Source organism: Oryzias latipes, chromosome 12 (genome assembly GCF_053564925.1).
Source record: "Oryzias latipes strain Hd-rR chromosome 12, Olatipes_Hd-rR_3.1".
In the NCBI taxonomy this organism is placed as follows: Eukaryota; Metazoa; Chordata; class Actinopteri; order Beloniformes; family Adrianichthyidae; genus Oryzias; species Oryzias latipes.
Genome location: NC_136248.1, coordinates 17,668,497 through 17,691,789, shown reverse-complemented (window position 1 = coordinate 17,691,789; position 23,293 = coordinate 17,668,497). Strand labels below are relative to the sequence as shown.

General features: G+C 36.6%; 3 protein-coding genes across 9 annotated transcripts in view; 2 read left to right on the top strand and 1 right to left on the bottom strand.

Moving 5' to 3' along the window:
* Positions 1-23,293, top strand: part of morn5 (MORN repeat containing 5) — a 31,338-nt gene that overhangs the window by 490 nt on the left and 7,555 nt on the right. For 2 of the 4 annotated variants that reach the window (XM_023960646.2, XM_023960647.2), the window contains exons 3-4: positions 1,987-2,098; positions 2,335-2,466. In XM_023960646.2, the coding sequence (XP_023816414.1) occupies positions 1,987-2,098; positions 2,335-2,466 (244 nt within the window). Of the gene's footprint in view, positions 1-309; positions 407-1,986; positions 2,099-2,334; positions 2,467-23,293 lie in introns of all 4 variants that reach the window. The other 2 variants (XM_078955820.1, XM_023960648.2) reach the window with 2 other exon arrangements.
* LOC105357913 (uncharacterized) lies at positions 8,130-12,623 on the bottom strand. 2 transcript variants are annotated; one of them, XM_078955810.1, is made up of 6 exons: positions 12,484-12,623; positions 10,114-10,659; positions 9,868-10,023; positions 9,571-9,782; positions 8,710-9,023; positions 8,130-8,579 (listed from the first exon to the last, which is right to left on the bottom strand). In XM_078955810.1, exons 1-6 carry the CDS (start codon positions 12,489-12,491, stop codon positions 8,361-8,363), a joined length of 1,455 nt encoding a protein of 484 aa, XP_078811936.1. In that variant the 5' UTR covers positions 12,492-12,623; the 3' UTR covers positions 8,130-8,360. The 2 variants fall into 2 exon arrangements, with proteins under 2 accessions (XP_078811936.1, XP_023816410.1); XM_023960642.2 differs by lacking the exon at positions 12,484-12,623 and having other exon boundaries at positions 10,114-10,821.
* LOC105357912 (uncharacterized) lies at positions 18,437-22,750 on the top strand. Of its 3 annotated transcripts, none has more exons than XM_078955808.1 (12): positions 18,437-18,749; positions 18,859-19,408; positions 19,495-19,574; positions 19,677-19,727; positions 19,810-19,893; positions 20,025-20,063; positions 20,208-20,518; positions 20,940-21,118; positions 21,433-21,605; positions 21,705-21,919; positions 22,032-22,285; positions 22,618-22,750. In XM_078955808.1, the coding sequence occupies exons 1-11, from the start codon at positions 18,568-18,570 to the stop codon at positions 22,277-22,279; spliced, it is 2,112 nt and encodes a 703-aa protein (XP_078811934.1). In that variant the 5' UTR covers positions 18,437-18,567; the 3' UTR covers positions 22,280-22,285; positions 22,618-22,750. The 3 variants fall into 3 exon arrangements, with proteins under 3 accessions (XP_078811934.1, XP_078811935.1, XP_078811933.1); XM_078955809.1 differs by having other exon boundaries at positions 22,032-22,281; positions 22,618-22,741; XM_078955807.1 differs by lacking the exon at positions 22,618-22,750 and having other exon boundaries at positions 22,032-22,403.

Below are 23,293 nucleotides of genomic sequence, written 5' to 3'. Positions count from 1 at the left end.
AAAATAACTATATAGCTATGTATTCGTTTTTCTGTTTTACGCAAGTCAAGTCAGTCATCAGCCACCAAATTTGATTTTGGTGGCTGTTGACTGATTTGACTTGATTTGAAAAAAAATTATATCAATTAACATTTTATTGAATCACTTTTGGCACTAAATTAAATCAAACTATGAATAATATTTCAATTTAATTTATTATTTCAGCAAGAAAGCCCAACACGATTTTTTTATATCTTTCTCAACATCATGATGAGTGGTAATTACCTTTTTAAAATACATATTTAATAATTGCTGTCTTTTCTTTTCTAGGAGATGTTCTGCTATTCCCGTGGTTGTCGTTATTGTGGTTATGTCTATGCCTTATACCAGGGGTCTGACAACTTCAGCATTTAAAGAGGCTTTTTTGGTCAGTTTCTTACTGACTGCAGCCCAGTAGGAGCCACAAATCATAGTTCCCCCATTGGAAAAATAAGACAGTCAGTGATATGCATTTGAATAAAAACAATATCTTTAAAGAATCTTTTTTTTCAAAAAATATATATACCAAAATGTTCAACTTTGGTAAACTATGAAGCCGTAGCACGAGATGTAATGTTGGAGCCTTATGGGTACTGTACTCAGGACCCGAGGTGGAGTGATGTTTGCTTAAATTAGTGGCATAAAATTTGACCTTTTTGTTTTATTTTATGCATTTATAGTCAAAAAAATATGTTACTTTCCAAAATTATAAAACACTTTATTATTCTTCAACCAGAGAGCCATACAGGAGGTACAGGAGGGGTTAAAGAGCTACATTTGGCTCCGGAGCCACATTTTGTAGATCCCTGCTTATAACAACACTGAACTATGCCAAAGTTTGGCTCAAAAACACTACTGCAAACCTGCATTTTGTGCCAGCTAAACAAAACCTGTTCAATTTAAATGGATTTCAAATATAGTGTAAAAGTATATTTTCCTTTGTGAACTTGTGTCCTGAAATTATCTTCTTATTATATTGTATTAAAGCCTTTTGGGTGAATGTGACTCAGACTGTGTATGAAAAGTCCCAAATTTACACATTTCTTATTCATCTGCCTTTATTTGGAACAAATAAATCCAGGTCATATAGGAGGACCACCATAATTACAAGAAAGTTTCAAAACTTGAGATTGTGAATAACTTATGCATGATTTTGCAGATCAGACGTATGTTTTAATTGTAAACAATCATTTTTATTTAAATGAATAGTTCCTCTATTCTTAAGAAAGGTCAAATTTCTAAAAAAAAATTACCAAATCTGCTCAAAGGCCATCGAGATTTCTTTTGGAAGCTAAAGCACAGATTTAAGCGAGAGCAATGTTTCTCCTGATAATGAATGACTTTAGCAGCTCCAGAGTCCATTGTTGGTTAATTAGCATTTCCAGGCTTGTAAAATGTTATTTTGGAAATGGAGAAGACTGTAAACTACTTTTTGTTACGTCTTGTGCGTTAGTTATTCTAAGATTCAAGAGCAGACAAGAGTGGATGGAGGGATTATTTCTCTCTTGTACAAGGATATATTCGACCAAATCATAGTTCAAATGGTAGCTATTTCTAATGTTTTGTTTAATTCAAATTATCATAGTTTATGTTTTATATAAATTTTAAAATTTGTGTTTGTTGTATTTCTTTTGATATTTTTGCAAAACTGCTGACTAAAATTAATTGGGGAAAAATAATGAGCCTTTTGTAGCTACTGCGCTACTTAAATATGTGTTTGCTTAAACCAAATCTGTGTTACACTTGTAGGATCACAGCTGCACCTCAGTGTGCAGATGTGAATGTAGCCTTCTTTTTTCTTTTTTTCGACTCTGAGTCCCACTGAAACTTATTCTATTTTACAAACTAACAGCCTTTTTATTAAAGTCCTTTTTCATAAAGGTTTCCTGTCAAAATCCTAGAGAAAAATAATAAGAGTATTGTTTAAATTGAACTGAATGGATCTATTTTTATGTGCTTCATCAAAAGGGGTCGTTTACTTTTGTGGACGGTTTGCAATATCAGGAAAACAACTGGGACTACTGTGATGGGAACGACAGGCGTTTTTACAGCGAGAGGTGCAATGGGATAAGACCTGCAGGTTAGAATGTTTATTTGGCTTGGAGCTGTTGTGTCCTCCACCAAAGGCTTTTTTTTTTTTTTTTTTTCAAAAAGCTATGCAATTTTTTAATGAATCTGTACCTTTTGTAAAATAGAAGCTGAAATCTTTGTTTCCATATTAGTAGCCTGGTATTAGCATAAATATCATGGTTTTACTACTCATATAAACAATTATTTTAAAAAGAAAAGAAAAACACACCCTTTCTGTGTTTCCAGGAGAATCTCAAATGACATATCTGCACCCACCTAGACCTATTCCTGCAGGCTGCTATGACTGTGCAGATGGTTTCTATGACCCTGTTACCAGAGTCATCACCTCTTACAGCGGCGGATTTGTCAGGAGCGCAGGTGAAACACAAAATGCACGATGCTCACACCAAGGAACAGTAAAGGAGTGGTCACATTCTCCGAAAAACTGGGATAGGAGGGCTTGTGTTACGCTAGACAGGAACATCCAGGAACATCCAGGAGAAAATGGCATTTTCAAAATAAAGCTGGAAATGAAATATTGCAGGCTGTTAGAAAAAGGGGAACCTCAGCATGTATTTTAGGAATTAGGTGAAGTTAATATGCTTAAAACAGACACTTGTTGCTCGTTCAGCACAAGGAATTACAACAAAAACCTGTAATAGAGTCTGTTTCATACTCTATTGTTAAAATATAATATAAATAATAATAATATAATATAATATGAATATAAATGGTTTTATTTGAACGATCTGGGATGAATAGAATTATACCAATCTGGATTTTGGGAGATTTAAATAAAAGTGTACTACTCACATTTACTTTAGCTTGCTTTATTTTGGTTTCCAGCTTTTTCCACCGTTTTAAATCCTGGTAGTGAATTAGTGTTTCATAAATAAACTAATTAAACCCTGTTGTTTTTTGCATAAATATTTAGATTGATATTTTTGATTGTACATTGTACATTTTATTGTATTGCATTTACCGTTAAGTTTTAATAATCTTACTTTTCTCTTGGACATACAGTACAGACCAAAGGTTTGGACACACCTTCTCATTTAAATGAATGGGAAGGTGTGTCCAAACTTTTGGTCTGTACTGTAAATTTCAGCATAACAAAGCTGCCAAAGCCTCTGCAGGTTTTTTTAATGGATTTTCCTGTGAATATGCAGATGTTGAAATGTGAAATCATGCACAACATCGTGTACAAAACCAGTAAACAGCTGCTGCTTTAAGTCTCATCTATTTAATATCCCTCAAATTTGGTTCTTTTGGAATAAATGTATCTTTTCATAGCAAACACCGTCATATGTCAAATCATAAGTTAGGACATGCTACCAAAAAAAAAAAATCAACCATCAGTGTTATTGATGTTAGTGGTTAAAATTTCTATCCTGTTTAGGTAATTGACACATAAAATAAACAGATGGCAAAAGATTTCAGATCTGAAGACAAAATACTAAGAGAATTCACCTCGTCATCAAATGGCATCCCAGTTTTTCAGAATCAATTACAGTATTTCCTTCTTAAATATGATATATTAATATTAAGGTTCTAGTATGGATCAATGTAAAAATGGATGAGACAACCCAATACTTTTATTCAGAGTTAAAATGAAAGGAAAGACTTCCTTCTATTTCTTTTCTAATGTTTGTCATTTCCATGACTTTAGTGTGACATATCCTTTGACATTTTTGCTCTCGTGTGCTTTCCCTTGTGTCCTCCGATCCTTGAGAGGAATGCTCCTGTATCCTGTATGGACTTATTTTTTAACCCTGCGAGCCATCCGCACATTTGTCAGAGTGGGTGTGAAGACTGAATTTATTGCTTGGTGGCTTCCGTCCAGGATGAGGTCCGCGATGATGATGATGGGTCACAGGGAAGATCCACCCTCCCAGTGGGGGTGTTTGCTCCTTTCAAGAAAAAGGAAGGAGACCAACCCCCCCCCCCCCCCCCGTAGCTGTGGATGTGGAACAACTAGGCCAGTGAACGTTTGTGTTTACAGAAGATGAGAAAAAAATACTAACTATATTATATTTTATATGGAAGAAAATACATATAGTTACTTCAAAGTATTACACCCTCACTTCAAAATAGCCAAAATTTCCTTTTTTATTGCCTTCCTTAGTTACTGTTGCTAACCTAGTAACAAACATTCTATTTTGGATTAGTGCCAGGCAGCAAAACAAAAGAATTGCTGCTGATGTTCTCCAAGTGAGTTTGGGTTATTTTTGGAGTAGAAGTTCTCTCCTTTTTTATCAACCAGAGTTAAGCAACAGTTGTAAAAAGCTGGTGTATCAAGAAGAAGAAGTGAGCTATGACTGATGGAAGAGCGATGGGAAAGCATCTCAACAAAAGTCAACTTTGGTTATAATAACTGTCAAGACCCATTTTCCTGCTGTGATCCTCCATATTTCACTGGAAATTCTGGTGTCAGCTTAACTATTATGAGAAGCTTTTACATCAAAAACAGGAAGAAATGCATGAGTAAAAGTATTGAAGAGTGATGGTTGATGGATTTGACAGAGCAAACCACATTTTCTTTATATAATATAAGCTCAGCTCAATTAACCCTCAAATCAACTCATTTGACCTAAATTCTACTTTTAAACTTAAAACACTGTATAGCATTAATGAATAAATAATGTTTGGTCCATTAAATAATCAAAACAAAAACCAATATTTAAAAGGTGAATTTTAATCTGAAGCTCTGCATGCATTTGTACAATTCAATCTCAATAACAAGCTGATTAAATTGCCTCTCTTGTGACAAACAAACACGCTCCACGTTAAGTGTCTACACTTTGTTCTTGCTCGGCAATGGACCATTTCCGAAGGGGCCATAAGATGCCATTATTCGCAGCACTTTCCTGTTTCTGGAATAACCCCTCCCATTTGAAACTGTACACAGAACAAGCTCCGCACTGAAAACATTCCACTGCCAAGGAAAACACCTCGGGTGGGCAGACCGTGGCCTGCCTTCTTTGTCCCCAGATAGTGGAGGTGTTTCACAGACAGATTAAATCAGCCTGGAGAGTGGAACATAGCTTCCTTGTGCTGCTGTTCTTTAAAAAAAAAAGAAAAGGAAACGGAATGTTTTTCACTTCATGGATTTAACATTTAAAAAACCCACAGGTGTATGTGTTGACAGACAGATGACCTGTACAGTGGCTGTTTAATTGTACAGTGGTGGGATCAACTTAGGAAAATGCAAAATGAGATGACTCAGAGTACACACAGACTATACTCCTGCTGAAGTAAAAGTATATTCCTGTCTCCACCTCAGTAATACCAACAAATCTGGAAGAACTCCATCAGTACTCTTGCAAATCCCCTTAAGTAAAGAAAACTGATTTTGTCTTTGTCGTTTGATCTGTATGCTTGCTTGTGTGTCTTTGTGTTTGTGTAATGTGGTGAACTCTGCTGTTAGATTGGAAGGAAACACTTCTACCTCAGAGTGTTTTCTGAGGACTAAGATAAACAGACTTTAGCAGAGAGCTCATATCACTTCCACACGCTCCTGCTCTTGTTTGCATTGAGCTAAGATAAGGGATGGTGTAGATATGTACTGAAAATGTCAAAGACAAAAATGTTAACTCTTGTGTGTGCATGCAATCTGTTCTACAGTGATTTCCATGTATTCCTGGAGGGAATTTTAAAGCACATTCAGGTTATTCTTTCAATCTGAAATAAATAAAAGAAGAAGTAAAAATGTTTTCTTGACATTTAAGTCCTTCAAATTAAAACTTTGTCCAAATTTCCAACCCTATTCATAAAGTAGTGACAGTTCATGGTACAGTAAATTTTCCTTCTTTAAAAGTCTTTAGTTATACATATATTTTACTTTCTAAATCAAAATGTGGTCAAATTGAACATAAATAGCAGGAATTTGTTGAGCATATATATTCCTATCTACAAAGTCCAGCACTTTTTTTGTTGGATTTTGACAGTTTTATCTTCTCATTCTTGTTTTAAATACATACCATACTTTACCTTGTTTTGTTTTTTTTGTTTTTTTTCGTAAATCTCCTATAACCGCCCTAAATAAATGCCATGCAAAAAAAGCGCAAAAATGCTAAATTGGTTATATCCAATTTTGCTTACTCTGTAAATAGATTAAACCAATTCTAATTTATACGATTGACCTGGCACTTTATAAGTAAAATTGAATGGAATTGATGATTTCCCAAAATCAATCCAATAGGAAATCAGTGGAGGATTAACAGGTCTCCTTAATTAAGCAGTCATCTGAGAGAAAACACAGACAAGAATCTACTTTCAAAACCTAAACGTTCTGATACCCAAAAATACCTGAAGGTATCCTTAGGAATTTCACCTGTTAAAAAGTTAAGGCGGTAAGAAGTAGTCCACATCCATCAGGAATATACAGCTTATTCAGAACTCTGCTGCTCAGGTTCTTACAAGGACCAAAAAAGTAGACCACACCTGTCCAGTTCTGAGGTCTTTACAGTGCCTCCCTGTCCGTCAGAGGATAGACTTTCAAGTTCTGCGGCTGGTTTGTAAAGATTTGAGACGGTTTAGCACCAAAATACATGACTGACCTCCTGACCCACCTAATCAGACCTCTCCGGTCATCTGGATCTGGACTTTTCTCATTTCCTGGAGTCAAATCAAACATGGAGAAGCTGCATTCTGCGTCTATGCTTCAACGATCTGGAATAGACTTCCAGAAAGCCTTGGATTAGCTGAAACACTCAGTTTATTTAAATGCAGGTTAAAGACCCACCTGTTGTCTGCTGCATTTAATTAGTTTGTCTTTTAAAAGTTTACATCCACACCAGTATGAGGTTCCATTTGTGCCAAAAATATCAAAATGTGTTTTTGCGTCCACTGCTATGTCTTTGGTCCATTGTCTATGTCTACTGATCGTGTTTTTGCGTCCACTGTCTATGCTTTGGGCTCATTGTCTATGTCTACTGATCGTGTTTTTGCGTCCACTGTCTATGCTTTGGGCTCATTGTCTATGTCTATTGAACGAGTTCATTTTACATCGGTTCATGTCTATGTACTACTAAGCAATATCTTCTGCATGCCCATGATTCTTTGATTATTACTTTGTATTAACTTTGTGATGTATATGCTTGCTTTATCCTTAAACTTTATCTTTGTAATTGTCCTTATCCCATGTCGTTTCACGTGTCGTCAGGAAGATCCTTAGCAACCGTTGCTAGTGTCGTTTGCTATGTCGTTTCACGTGTCGTCAGGAAGATCCTTAGCAACCGTTGCTAGTGTCGTTTGCTACGTCGTCTCACCATGTCGTCAGGAAGATCCTTAGCAACCGTTGCTAGTGTCGTTTGCTACGTCGTCTCACCATGTCGTCAGGAAGATCATTAGCAACCGTTGCTAGTGTCGTTTGCTACGTTCTCTCTCCATGTCGTGTCCTTAGATCTTGTTGTATTTCAAATTTTGCAAAGGTCGTCAGAGAAGTCTTTTGTACGGTCGATAAATTGTTTCCCGTATTATCACGGAACAAAACACTTAAAAAAAAAAAAACTTTATTGACAATCCTGCAAACGCGCACTGCCAGAAAGGGGGGGGGTGCATGCGTACAACGGTTTCACGTAGTATGGCTTTAATTTAATCTTGTGATGAAACTATTATTTCAAATTATTTTGAAAAATGACTGATCTTTATAAAATATGTTGTTACATATCTGATGGATAAACGAGGATCAGACGGGCTAATAAGAGCCTTATACTGGTCCCGAGTGCGCCATCTCATGGTCACATAGATTAAAAAGAAAAGCTCAAAAACCAGTCAGTTTTCGACTGTTATATTCATAATTAGTGACTCGACCCACTAAAATTTGAGAAGGTAACTCATCGAAGATATTTTAAAGGCTTTGAACACTAAAAAGGAATAGATAAATGCAATTGTATTCATTAAACAACACTTTCATTAACAGCATACTCCTAAACCTGTATGACACACAAAAAAGCTCTCCTGGATCTTCATGGCACGCATTGCCATTTATTCTTCAAATGGAATTGAAGAATCTCTGTGGGCACAGATGGACCAAAAAATGATTGTTTCAGTTTCAGTTTATTTTTTTCAAACACAAATGAAAAAGTCAACACAGTTGTTTGAAAAAGACACATAACAATACAGTGTGCTTTAAAAGGAGTGGGTTAAAGAGAAAATTTATTGATGAAGTGTTGCAACATTCCAGGAAAGTATGATCCTGGCTGGAGTCATTCACACCTTAAAAATGTTTATATGTTAAACTCGATATAATTTAAAATCCCCTCCCATCTTTAACTGGATGTATCAAAATGTTCTCTGACAATTTGTAAAGTCTGAAGAAGAATGTCTACTCCAAAGCAAGTGCTGTCGCCTAGTGGAACAATTCTCCCTTGGAGGAACTGCAGAACAATGTCTTTTAAAAGCAGTGGTGCCTCTGGAACATTAACAGTCCCATCGGTGTCTGTAGGTGTTGGTCCTTCCCAGTCAACTCCATAATCTTCTATTGTTGCCTGTATAAGAGTAGCATGTGTTAATTAATAAAAACTTGTAAATAAAAAATCCAAGTATTGATTATCAAACTCAAGTGAAATAATGTGCAATAACAGCAACTGACTTAGTTACAGGTTACCAGTTACTTACAGGTTCAGAGATTGTAGTACTGTTTCGCAACTGGCCTTCAATCCACAGTTGTTGAGGTGATCTGCCTTGTTCAGTGGAAAGGGAGTGGCGATCCCAAGCTTGTTTAAAAAGCATCAAATGTCTGTTGATGCGTGGAAGCATCACATAATGCAGGCAGATCATGTCGAGCTCATTGTCGGGGTTTAAGGCATTCGTATGAACCAAGTGTTGGAGAGCATGATAGTAATTGACAGTAACAGCCCGCCAAACATCTCTCCATAACCTCTCAATCCGCTGATTGTGGACACTTCGGCCTGTAATGAAAGGTCTTCTCTCTGTGTAAAAAAAATACAAATTTCAGTCCAAAAATACAACAATTTTATGTCTAGGGAATTTCGCCTGGCTGTTTTTATAAATCAAAATGAGGGAAAAAGATTTTTTTCTTAAAGTCTATAGGTAAGTTTCTGTTATTTGCAAAGCTCTGTTCAGGGTGGGTTGCTATAAATGTTGAAATTATAGTTTTGTAAAATAAAGTCGGAACAGAAATCAATTTTTGGATTCCTTAAATGTCACTTTACATGTTCAACATCAGTGCTTCTCAATTATTTTTTGCCAGGCCCCCCCTAGGAAAAAGAAAATGTTTCGCGAGCCCCCCTGACCCCCCCCCCCCCCCCCCTAAACCCCACCCCCCCACTCGCACAGTGACAATATATTAGGTTAGTATCTATCAATCTAGTTACTTTTAAAAAACTGAAAAAAGAATTTTTTTTACTAAATCTGCATGTATACTGAATATCAAATGCATGCATCCATAAAAGTCTTATCAGTCACATCTGGGATCTTTGTGCAAGAAACAATTTTAACAAAAAATTAATAAAATACCTGGTCCACGTAGCGGATGCTCGAGCATAAAGCGAGCCACCTCAACATTTTCACCCCCTTTATCACTGCGGACACGTGTTGGAACTCCAAACTGCTGAATGGCCTCAAGAAAGGCTGAAAAAACAGTGGATGCTCTATTGTTGTCAGCAGCCTGGAGGTACATAATTTTTCTGCTGTAACCATCGATTCCCCCATGAATGACGATCCTCCATCTGCACAGCAAAAGTAGAAAATTACCGGTACTATTAAAGTACTGTTCCAAAATTGGACAAAAAAAAATACGCAAAGAATGTGTACCGTATCAATTTATGATTCCCATCAATGTGCCAGAGAGCCATGGGTGCTGGTACTGAGTAGACTCTTCTTGGAATAATATTGATGCTTAGACCACGAAAAAAGGTTCCAACTGGATCCACAAGTCTTAGTGTTTCCATTATCCGAGATCTCTGGATTCTAAAAGGTCAAAAAACACAGAATCAATATCATTACTTGTACAGTTGGCATTTCAAATTCATAATTATTAATATTTTTGGTTACACATACCGTAATCCAATGCTGTTGAGATATCCAGAGACAGTTTTAATCCCAGAATTGGGAAATTGGCCAATGAAATGGCTGATTATTTCTCTAAGATCCGGATCTGGTAGGTCACTGTAAGACATCCTTACAGATAAACCATATTCAGACATTCTTCGGCGTATGGTCCTGTAACTGACACCAAAAAGCCGCGCAATTTCCCTCACTGTAAAATGAAAGTCAAGAAGGTACTGCAATTGTTCACTGGAAATTTCCCAAGAGGGGCGTCCTCTGTTTCCAGTCATCAGCAAAGAAGGCCTGAATCCCAAAGAAGGTTCATAATGAGCGTTTAGTAATTGCAGCACTTTTTGTAAATTTTCTATGATGTTGTCCACATCTTGTAAAAGTCCCCTGTCTGCACATATTAGAAGTATTCGATGGAATTCTTCATAGCGAGAATAAAGGAAATCCAAATCCATTACAGAGCCTTGGGATTCCAGTTGGTCACAAAGCTGCTGGGACTCTCTAAAGATGAATTCCAGTAGCTCACGGCAGAGTGGTTCTTCATCAAAACTGCATTGAAAAGACATAAAAGTTGTCATATTATTATATTATTTCATCGTGCCATTGTTTACAGTCTCTCCAACTAGCTTTCAGACACTCACAACCGCAACCTATCATTACCAGTGCAATAGAAATCTCAAGGACCTGGCTACAGACAACAACATGGCGCCTTAGGATGGATTAAACACTGGAGCTAAAGCTTCAGTGTAACAGATTTACAAATCTGTACATTTTAGTCTATGTTAGGGTTGGGCGACATGTGGCCATAAAATAAAAAGACACCGATTTTGTTTTTATTAATTCGAGTTCCGACCCCCCACACCCCCCCACACCCTACTTAAGGAAAGCACTAAGTACAAACGGCAGACAAGTTAAAGCAAATGTTGCTTTCATTTAATCAAATCCACGACAAATGTAACACCCATTTCTGGTATGAAAAAATAAATGAACACGCTCTAGGAATCAAAGTTAAGTATAAGACTTTTCTTCTTCCTCCCTTTTTGGACTTGTGTCTAAATAATTTTTTCTTGTTTTTGTCTAATTTCGTTATTCTACACTTGTTTTCACTTGTCCAAAATAAAAAGGTTACTTCTTTACTTAAAGTCCCAGCTGTGTTTTAAGTCACACTTTGTAGTCTAGACTAAAGGAGACAAACATTCACCTTGACAGTAGCATCATTTTCTAAAGGATTAACAATACAGCTCATATCTGGGCTCTAAGGTTTTAAATTAATTAAGAAACCCCGTCTTCTCAGGCGTTGTAGAATGAGTGAGTGTGTGTCTGTGTGTGAGAGGACTGAGCGCGTGCCACGCGAGTGCGCGTGAGAGCCTTTAACTCTGATGGGCTTGCAAAATGGATGAGCAGACAGGCCTACTGAAAATGTTTGATGAAAGAATTTGATGCCAACTCCGAAGCTATAAAAGGAATAAGAAGTTAGGCCTGGGCGATAAATCGATTAAATTCGAATTTTTTGTTACGGGTGATTTCAAAAATAACTAAATGAAGTTTTTGTGTAATGGCGTATTTTTGGCTCCCCAGAGCTTCCGTAGCATTACTTTCACGCGGCGGCACGCGACAATCGAAACACGAAGCAGCTAGCGACTGCATGGCTACCGGTGACTATGGGAAGTTTGTTCCCTAAAAAAGGAATAAATTCATCTGTTGTTTGGAACTGGTCTGGGTTTACTGCCACAGACGTGGGGGAAAAGACACCCCCCCCCCCCCCCCAGCACGCTGCCTAGTCGTTTGCATGTCGATTTTCTCCGTCAGGGCGGTCACGGCTTCCATAATTCTATCAAACATACTTTCATCCTGCAAATTCTGCCCGCTCCCTTTCTTTTGCTTTTTAGGATGAGGCGCTTTGACTGGAGTGTGTGCAAGGTTCACTAACTTTTCTTTTGAACTTTCTCCATCCCCTGTAGTGACTTCAACAGCTTCCTCACTCATGATCTCGTGAATATTGGACTGTGAATAGTCGTGCTCGGCCATTTGCATTCGGTTACTTAGCTGACTTTAGATTTTCAAAAAGGAAGAAAAAATAAGTCTACGGTAGTCCGCTATTCCTATCACAAACTTTAAATAAAAAATGAAAAAGCTTGCAGTGTTCTTGGTTATAGAATGCATAAAAACACACAAACAAGGACAGAAAAAAACTATTACACCAGGCAGGGCCCGCAAAGTACGTTCGTTCATTCCGCCATCTTGCCTCCCTCTCCGATACTCACTTCTAGTGCTACTGGTACTGCTAGTCACTCGTAAAATTTGTGGGGAAATTCCATCAGAGCTTGAAGTTGAACAAGACAAACAAAGACTGATATAGAAAATGAGACTTACCGGTCCATGAAGAAGAATATTTTTCACAAAACGCTGGCGTCTTTTTTTTAGAATCTTTTCTCGGGTTAGGTGCAACCTAAGCAAGCTGTGAAGCAACGAAAGTTGCGGGAAGTAAAACAGACGAGTCTGAAGCCCTTAGTTTTCAGCGTTTGTTACCCACTATCGCCCCCTGGTGTTTGGGTGTAATATTGTTGTCTCAGGAAATAAGTCGTTCCATTATCACATCATATCTAAAGCCTCAGTTCTTCATAACATACCTGTTAGGACTGTTGTGAAATATCTTGGTGGTCATATCACCAAAGACAGTAAAACAATGGAGGAAATGAACTTATTGAAAACTTTAGAATAATGTAAAGTCAATTTAAACATGTGGTCACAGCGAGACATTTCTATTCTGGGCAGAGTGTTTTTAACTAAATTAGAATGTTTATCCAGATTCATTTATCCAGCATATTCACTCCCAATTCCTAAGTCTGCAAGGAAAGCAATAAACCAGGCCAATTTCAACTTCATCTGGAAAAACAAAACCCATTACATAAAAAAAGGAACAATAATTAAGGATTACAGTGCAGGTGGACTTAAAGCCATAGACTTTGAACGTTTGGATGGTATGATTAAAATTAATTGACTTAGGTCTTTTGTGCAAAATGAAAGAAATATTTGGTTTCATATTCCCTCAAACATCTTTTCTCATCTAGGGGGCATTGAGTTGCTTCTAAAATGTGACTTTGATTACAGAAAACTTCCTATTAAACTTTCTACTTATCATCAGCAGGTGTTACTGTACTGGAAACTCATCTACAAACATAACTTTAGTCCACACAATATTCCCATATGAAACTGTCGGTATGTTTTATGTAGAAACAAATCTTTATTTTACAAAAATTGGATTGATAACGGCATGTGGTCATAAATACCTATTATGAACGACAATGGAAACATTATCTCATTAGAAACTTTTTCCAGTAAGTTTAAATTAAATGATAGAAAACAATACAACAATGTGATCAAAGCAATCCCTCAGACTTTGATCCAAATGTCCTCCAGTTTGGTTCATAATGTTCAAATTCAGCTTCCATCTCTGTTGTTTGATGGTCGACCGGTTAATTCAAAACTTCCAAACTCATTTATACGATCTTTATTTGTTAGAGAACTGTTTCCAACATTTGACAAAAATCATTTTATGTCACAGCATTACACAAGCGAGGAAATATGCAAGTTAAGATCTCAGTTTATTAAATATCCAATTTTCCAAAAATACAAAGAAATCCATTTTAAAATAATGAATGCAGTCTATCCGTGCAAAGAACCATTACACATGCGTTATGGTTTTCTTGAAAATAACTGTTCTTTTTGTGATATAAATATTGAAACACTTGATCATTTGTTTTTTGAATGTATATATGTTTACAGTTTTTGGGTGTCTTTCTTTTTTTGGTGCTCTTCAAAGTTTCCCTTTCCTATTTCTATTACAAAAGCACATTATATTATTTGGAGTAGTTTCTGGCGATAATCTATTTGATTTGACATTCAACACCTTGTTAATATCTGGGAAATTTTTCATTCACAAGTGCAGATTCTCAAAAACCAAACCATTATTCAATACATTTCTTAAAGAAATCAGTTTATATTTTTTTAAATCTCTGACATGGATGAAAAACAAAAATGCAATAAAACTTTGTGTTTTCATTGAAGATCACATGCTGTATCACAATCCCTAGTATTGTAAACTACAATTCTATATATTTTGTTTTATTTATTTTTTCTTTTTCTCTCTCTTTTTTGTGTGTTGTTACTAGGTGTATGTTTAAAGTTCAATAAAAAAAATCATATCTATAGCCTGCTTAACAATGATTATAAAATACTTGCCTCAACCTCTGCTGAAATAATCAAAAAGGTATTGGATTACATTATAGATGAGACTCATTCTGGCTTCATTCAAAATAGACATATCAAATAATATCAGATTAGTACTTGATTTAATTAATTATTCAGATTATTTCCCCGACGAACGTTTTATCCTTTTTCTCGATTTTTACATAGCTTTTGTCACAATTGAACACAACTTCATACTCCAGGCGATAGAAAAATTTGGTTTTGGTCCTTTTTTTAGAGCAGCTGTTAAAACCATTTATGCAGGAGGAAATTGTTCTATCAAACTTCATGCTGGGACTTCTCCTCGATTTTTACTAAAAAGAGGAGTCAGGCAGGGATGCCCTATTTACCCTTATTTATTCCTCCTCTGTACCCAGCTCCTCACTGACTCTATAAAGCTCACTCACTAAAATGTATTTCAATAGCAGACCACACAGTCACTATCAGCCAACTAGCTGATGATACCACCCTGTTTCTAAAAGATCATTCTCAGGTACCTTATAGGTATTAATCTGATCAATACTTTTTCCACTGCATCTGGACTCTGTTGAAACATAAAAACATGTGTATTATTTTTCTTAAACACTGTGACGTCCTCTCTATCTGTAATATTCCAGTGAAAGAGTCCATCACCTACCTAGGAATTACCTTCTCTAAAGACAAAAAAGCCAGATGCCAATTAAATTTTAACCCTACTATTAATAAAACACAGAAAAAGCTGAACCAGTGGCTCCAGAGAGATTTATCAGGATGAGCCAGAGTTTTGCCAACTAAAGCTGAGGGAATCGCCCGCCTAACGTACGCAACTTTATCCCTCAATGTTGACAAAAAAGTTCTGAAATCCATTGACAAAATGCCATTTAACTTTCTTTGGAGGAACAAAAACCATTATATTAAAAAAACTGTTGTAATTAACACTTACGATAAGGGTGGTCTATAACTTTATAGACTTTTGTACATTAAATAATACCTTTAAAAGAAATTGGCTAAGACATTTTATTAAGACTGCAACTTCAATCTTGAATTTCATACCTAATTACATTTTCTCCAAATTAGGAGGCATAAAATTTATTTGATTCTGTAACTATAATGTATAAAAGATCCCAATTAAGCTTTCTTGCTTCCATAAACAAATGTTACTTTCCTGGTTACTTGTTCACAAACACAATTTTTCTACACATATATACAACATATGGAACCATAAAGTCATTACTTATAGACATAAATATTTTTTTTATCCATCTTGGTTTAATCAAAACATCCTTTTGATCCATCAGCTGTTTAATTCAAACAGATCTTTAATGTCACATGAAGAATTCTGCTTCAAATACTCCATCAAAATACCAAAAAATGAGTTTAACTTTGTTTTGAAAGCAATTCCTAAATGTATTATTACGTTATTCAAATGCTCATTATTGCAGAGTCCAACTGTATTACCAATTGATCCAACTAAAATAGAAATAGGCCAAAAAATTTTTCTTTTTTAATGAAACACAAATCGCCGTATACGCTCACTCTTCCAGAAGGATGTTGTTTCCATTCCCTACGTAGTTTCTTATTGGAATAATTTAGTTTATCATTTAGAATGGAAAAAGATCTGGAATTTACCTGCAAAATACTTTTTAAACAATAAAGTGAAAGAAATCTAATTTAAACTAATCCATAGATTCTATCCATCCAAACTATAACTGCAAAGGTTCAAAGAAGATATTTATTTTGCCTGCTCTTTTTGTCAAGAACACCGTGAAGATGCGGTACATTTATTCTGGTCGTGTCCCTTTTCCACCACTCTCTGGTCTAAAGTTTGTCATTTCATTTTCGCCCACATTGACCCTGACTTTCGCCTGTACTTAGAAAATGTCATGTTTGGCCACACCCACTGTCCATCTCATAAAAAAGAACAGTTGTACATCATTGACCTTTTATTGTTTTTATGCAAATGGAACATTCATAAATGAAAATTAACGAATCATACCCCTCATTTCTCAATCTTTGTCCATGAGTTACAACAATACATTAACACAATAAGAAACTCAGACGATAAGAAAGCCATCAAAAAATTTGATCTGTGTGTCAGTTTCAATATATCTGCGTAAAATGTAATAATAACCCCCTGGCTTGTTCCTTCGTTGTTGCTGTTTAACATTGTTTTGTATTGAATTTTTAATTTCAATAAAGTTTGGGAAAAAAACATCATATCGATAAACTTGAAAAAACTCCAATTCTGACCGAAAAACTTTTCAAAAGCACAAAAATGAGACAATTCACGTTGGCCACATGTGCAGCCAAGATGCACACATTGCTCAGAGCGTGAGGTTTCATGTGTCATTTTTGTAACTAATAAATAAATAGGAAGTATTAATTAATAACATAGATAGCTATTATGTTAAGAAAAAATATCTGATCACCACCACCCAAAATACATAAATAAATAAATTCAATGAAATAAAAAGATAGGGAGAGGTAGGGTCTTCTGGTTGACAAATTTCGGTTTGACAAAGATATTTGGAACTGTTGTTTAATTGGTCAAACCAATGTCACTCACATTTGAAAGCTTCGCCCACATCTAACTGAGCTATAAATTAAAGAGCGGCAAACACGTTCATTCTCTTTCAGCCTGCTGCAAGACACATCGCTTCCGATTGTTAAACACGCATTTTTGAAAACGTTGGAGAAACGATTATTGGGATGGAAAACCAGTACCACACCAATCCTTTGTAAGTTATTTTCATGTTATAGTGTACATGCATGTGTGTATTGTTGTTCAAATGTTAACTTTAGCTTAATATCAAGCTCACAGTACTTTTTACGGTTTCAATCTAGGTCAGTGACTGTTATTACACATAAACATTTTTTTAAATAGATAGTTATATGCAGGTATTAAACAATGTTCTTTTTTTCCATCACATGATGCTGCTTGCAAATGTATATATGGGCGCACGGTAAGCACCGTCCTTGGAAGCACCCGCCAAATGCCAGCAGTGTAGCTGTGGCGTGCATTTTTCCCCCCACAATTTTAATTATAGCTTCTGCAGTTTATTATGAGCATACAGTGTTGCGAGTTTGGACCAAATTGGCGGTTTCGGTTCGTAATTTGCGGATACAAATGACTTTAGTCGAATTGGAAATATTTGGGTGGGCTTTTGGGTTGTTGGTCGTTTTTTATTTTTACATTAAAATAGCGAACTGTTCGTTGCTAGTGGAGCAAGTTAAAGCCTAATCAATACGATCATTTTACGTCAGCTAATTTTTATGAATAAAAACGTTGACTCCGTAACCCTTGTGCTATCATAGGCACTCTAACATTGGGAGTTGGGTCATCTAGACCCACTAGACAGTGCTCTGAACCTTTTTTCTTCAATGATTTGTGATCTTCACTGGTGTCCATGGATTACATGAAATCTTTCCACTAGGGCTTCACGATATGAGGAAAACTTGCAATATGCGATATTAGTGATCAATATTGCGATAACGATAAATTTGCGGTAAATAAATAAACAAATAATTTTTTTTTTAAAAAATCATTCCCATTTCATTGCAACAGTTTAAAAATTATACTTTAAATGACCCTCATCGACATGGGGGACAAACATCTAGCATAATAGGCCTACATCTGATTGGTCAAAGTATAAAGGGATTTATTTGATTCGTTAAATGCTTCAAGCTGCTAGAAAATTGTGTTAACACATTTTGGCTTTGCGATTTATTGCGATATTCGCCGTCTTTTGCGATATGCATATTGCAGAGCTGGATATTGCGATAACGATAAATTTGCGGTATATTGTGCAGGCCTACTTTCCACCTTTATCCACCTTTGTCGTGGTAGGGAGAACACATCAATGTAAAGGTTTTGGAGGGGTGGGGGGGGGGGGGGGGGTCACAGGATAGCAGAAGGGTTGAAACCCCTCACAACAATCACTGCTTACTGATATTGTCTGGCTACATGGCAACTTGTGTTTGTCTAAAAAAGGGCGACTTAGTTAGGTTGGAGATGGTAGTTTTTCTGGTGGTGACGTACACTCGCTCCAGTTCTCAGATATAACTAGTGTTTTAAATCCAAAGTATTTATATTGTTTCAGACTGATGTATTATAGGTTCAAATCCAGTTTACTAAACTGTTCTTAGTTAGAGTCCAGCATTACATAGTTCTGACAATGTAAAAATAGTTTAGTTCACTGGCAACAGCAAATAATTTAATAAAGTGCCTGGATGATTTTCAAACTCATTGTCAGGTCCGATGACGTGAGAATGCTACTTGAGCAAATGAGGAGGAGCACAGCCCTCATTGCCCAGAGGCTGGAAAATGCAGGGTCTCCTGTGTCAGATGGTGCCAGCAATTCCTCTAGCCCGAGTGTTTCTGCTGAGTCAAGTGGATCTGTGGTAGCTGCAAGGTGCTCTCTCAGTGGTGACACTGTTTTTCATTGAGATATTTTTTCATGACTGAAAGTGTATTGTAAAAAGACTTAATGTGTTTACTTTTTCTTCCTCGATGACATCCAGATACACCATGTCTGCACCAGTACCACAACTGCATTGCACCCCAATGATGGCATCTCAGCTTTTACACACCCCAAGTATACCTTCTTCCTCCAGGGATGATAATGTCCAAAGAGACCTGGCTCGCTTATTTCGACCCTACAATACTCTGAGTTGCAGTGGAAGAGGTCCTGCACAAAGAAGAAAAAAAGAAGTGCCATGGTCACACTTTTTTTTTTGTCTGCCAGAACCTGAGACAGTGTCTGTCCCTACCAAGGAGGAGGCCCTTTATTACGAGGAATGCGGAATTGGGAAGAAACTAGTCACATTTGCCAGAAATACAGGAGATCACAGTTTCTTGTCGGAACATCTTTACTCTGCATTTCCCCTTTTGACAGAGGCTGGGGGGTTTTCTCTGGCGAAAAGTGACAGGAGGAAGCAGTTAAGTCTGCTTCCTATTCCAGCAAGTGGATATTCCTTAGAATACCTTCGATGTAGAGTGGAAATAAAAAGGGCTCCACTCTACATTATTCCCCTCCAAAGAGCATTGACATTACAGCCACCACACATCGAGGTAAAAGTGTAGCCCACAAATTTGCTTTCTCTTGTAATACACCAGTGTAATTCAGATAAAATATAATTTGTTTCATATGATTGCAGACCACTGCTGTGATGGAGAGGTGCCTATCATGCCAGGTGAATGTACCACTGTGTGGGCTTGCACAACACATAAAAACATGGTAAGTAAAAAAATCATTAAAAATATTTATCAATTATTATAAAGGAAATGCCAAACTGAAGTAACAGTGAAAATAATTAATTTTTTTTATGCAACTTCAAAGTGCCCAAACACAGGAAAGAGCTGAAGAAGCACAGTTGTTGTCGGATGAAAGGTAGTGAATTAATGTTGATTTTTGCACATGTTTTAAATTTATTTAGCAATGATGGAATATACTTTTTTTTATTTTTTTACAGAACAGACAATGAAGATGAAGATGCAGACCTTGCTGCTGCAATTTTCGAGTCACTCCAGGCAGATGTGGTAGTCCAAATTGAAGAGTAAGTTAACATTCAATGCTTCAAACAGCATATGTATGGTCATGAAAAAGCTGGGTCCTTGAAAGTTTGTGGAAAATTAAATCTTCAGCAAAGTTTTGGAAAAGTCATGAAATTTCACACTTTTTTTGCAGGCCGCCTATTGTTCTTGATATTGAGCAAGGTGAACAAGAGTAAGTGACACTTTAGTTTCATTTTATTTCCTACCTTCTGTCATTTAATCAACATTAAATATGCTAAAAGTGTAATATTTCGAAGACATTGTTTTCTAAATTGCAAAGTGTGGGCTAAGAAAAATTGTTTTTTTTTTTTTACAGAAAAGATTTGGCGTCTATTTTGAAGGACCTCCAAAGCCAGGTGGATGAGGGACCTGCCCCCCCTCATAACTGCATCCATGTGACAAGGGATTCTGTTTTGGACAGCGCCTTCAGGGCACTCAGAAGACAGCGCTTTAATCCTCGCCATCGGATTGACATCGTTTTTATTGACGGCGCTGGACAATCTGAGGGTGCTGTTGATGACGGAGGGCCGACCAGGGAATTTTTCAGGCTGTTAGTTGTTGCCATTAAAGACAGCATTTTCTTTAGTGGGAGCGAAGACGGCAAGAACTTAACACTGGTATCTCGGGGTATGTAAACTGTAATGCCATTTATAATACTAGTAGTCTTTCTAGTATCTTGATTCAAAGGCCATTTTGTAGTGCTGTCCGAATCTAACAATTCCAAAATTGAACACAAACCTTCTAATTTTATAGAAATCTTTTTGAAAAACCAGTGTGCAGTGATTATCTCTACATCGGCAAATATAGACCACAACTTTTGAGAAAAAAAATGTGTTCCAATGTAATGTTTTAATAAACCATCAACATTTTTCATCATCAGAACACTGCAGAGTCATAAATAGTCTCTAAACGATCATTAATAAGATTTTTGATTGCAACCAGTAGCTAGATGAAGTCATTTCTGCGGTTTGAATCAGTGATGTGTGAAATGTTCAAATGTTTTGAACATTTCAATTCATACCATTGATTTAACTTATTTGTCTTTCAGCTCTGGCTTCTGGGGAATATAAATTGGTGGGGAAAATGATTGCGCTTGCCCTCATTCATGGAGGCACAAAGCCATCATTTTTCTCAGAAAGATTGTATACAGAAATATCTGGGCAAGACACATCAGATGTGACCTTGGAGGAAGTGGATGACTGGGACGTAAAAGGCAAACTTCAAAGGGTATTTTCTATAAAGTTTTACCATCTTCTGGCGGTTAGCAGTTTAATGTGTAAGCCAGCATATCCATGCACTTCCTGACTCACATCAGTGTAATGATTCCATTTTCAATCAATCAGATATACTGCCCACAAGAAGTTGAAGTTGTAATTGCCATATGTACATTAAAAAAGAAAAAACATCAGGAAACAAATTATTTTCTCAAATTGAGTACACAGGTCTGTGTTGCTTTGTATGCTAATGAAAGGGACAAAATAAGAATTTGCCCCTTACTTGCTGTAATAGATGGTCATGTAATGAATTATGCTTTTTTGTAGATAATGGATGCAACATCCTTGGAGGAGGCACAGGATGCTGTGGCAGAGGCCTGCGGGTTCCTGTCTTTGCTGGGTTGTGCATCATTTTTATCAACCTTTGAGCAAAGACTCACCCTTGTGAAAGAGGCAGCCAGGGCTTTTGTTGTGGGGCGCACACAAGGTGCCAGAACACAGTAAGTATTTAGGATTTCTTCGCAGCCAATTATTCCCGCTGTTTCTGTATTATAAAATGTATTGACCAAAATTTTAATTCAAGTATGAATATTTTACAGGCTTGTTGAAGGCTTGGAAACCCTGGGTGTTGCGGAAGCAGTGCGAAGTAATCCTGGGACTCTGAAAGCTTTGTTTGTTGGGGGCCAAAAACAGGTTCAGTTGGAAGAGCTCCTCGAGCTCTTCAATGTGTCTTTTTCTGCTCCAGGAAGCAACAGGAGGCAGTTGGAAAACACTGCTTTCATATTTTGGAAGGACTGGCTGCTGGAGGTGGACGGTAATGTGATTTATTTAAATTGTCAAAATCTTTTAAAATTGTCAGCCTTTTGATTAGAGTTTTTAATTGCCTGCAGTGCAAATACATATTACATTTGTGTTTTTCATTTCAGAGGGAAGCAGGCCAGTGACTCTAGGGCAGATTCTTGTGTTTGCTTCAGGGACTGACACCATTCCACCACTGGGATTTCCCACTCGCCCAAAACTTGTTTTTTTACATTGGGAAGGGGTTCCAAGAATTTTTCCTGAAGCAAACACATGTGATGTAACCTTACGGCTGCCATTGCACTCCAGCTACTCGGCTTTTGTGGAGCACATGGAGTCGGGGATAATCCAGTCCCCCACTTTCGGCTTTGCCTAGTTGTAGGTAGCGCAACGAAGTTTCTTTATTCTTTTTATGAGTTTTTTTTTATTTATTTAACCTTTATTTAACCAGGAAAGTCCCATTGAGATTAAAAACCTATTTTCCTAGGGAGTCCTGGCAGTTATTCTTTTAGTTTATACAAACAATTTTGAAAATGAATTATCTTCTGAATTATGTGAATGTGTATAGCAGTTAAAATAATACTACAGTAAAAGAGGCATAACGATCAAATTGCATCTCACTATTACAAAATCAAATTAAATGATCAAATTAAATCTGAATTATAATGAGAGTACCGGGGGAGAAAAAACTAATCTTTCTCTCTCTCTTTTCAGCTTTCCAGAATTGCAAATCCTGAGGGAATATTTTCTTTCATGTTAAAGACAAATTGCAAGTTTTGTTGAATTCTGTTAATAAATTTTTTTATTGTTTAATTAAATCAATAGCATTTGTCTCTTCATTTCCAATTTTCAAAGGCCTTAGCATTTAGTGCAATTTATTGAATCAACTGAGTTGTTTGGGAACTGGAGTGCGGCCCCACGACCCGGTCCTGGACGAGCGGAGGAAGGTGTTTGGTATGAAACTTTGGTATTAGTTTAATGATTGCTTATCTCTCTTTAAAGCTTCTGACAAAATGTCATAGATGACTTACCTTCTCAAATTTTAGTGGTTCGAGTAACTAACATTAATGGAAATAATGCAAATCTTGGACTGGATTTTAATATTTTCTTTGTAATCTGTTATGCATTCATTTGACCACAAAATGGCGCTCCCAGGACCAGTGTTGTGCTCTTTTTAGCCCGTCTGATCCTCGTTTATCCACCCGATTTGTGACATGTTTGATAAATTTCTGTTATTTTTAAAGACTTAAATAATAGTTTCATCTCCATATTTAATTGAAGCCATACCTTGTGTATGAATTATCACCCTAACCCATATATAGCGCGGTCGCCATTTTGTAGGGTTTTCCGAATATACAGTTTAAAAATCTTGTGCACTAGAAATTTCCCA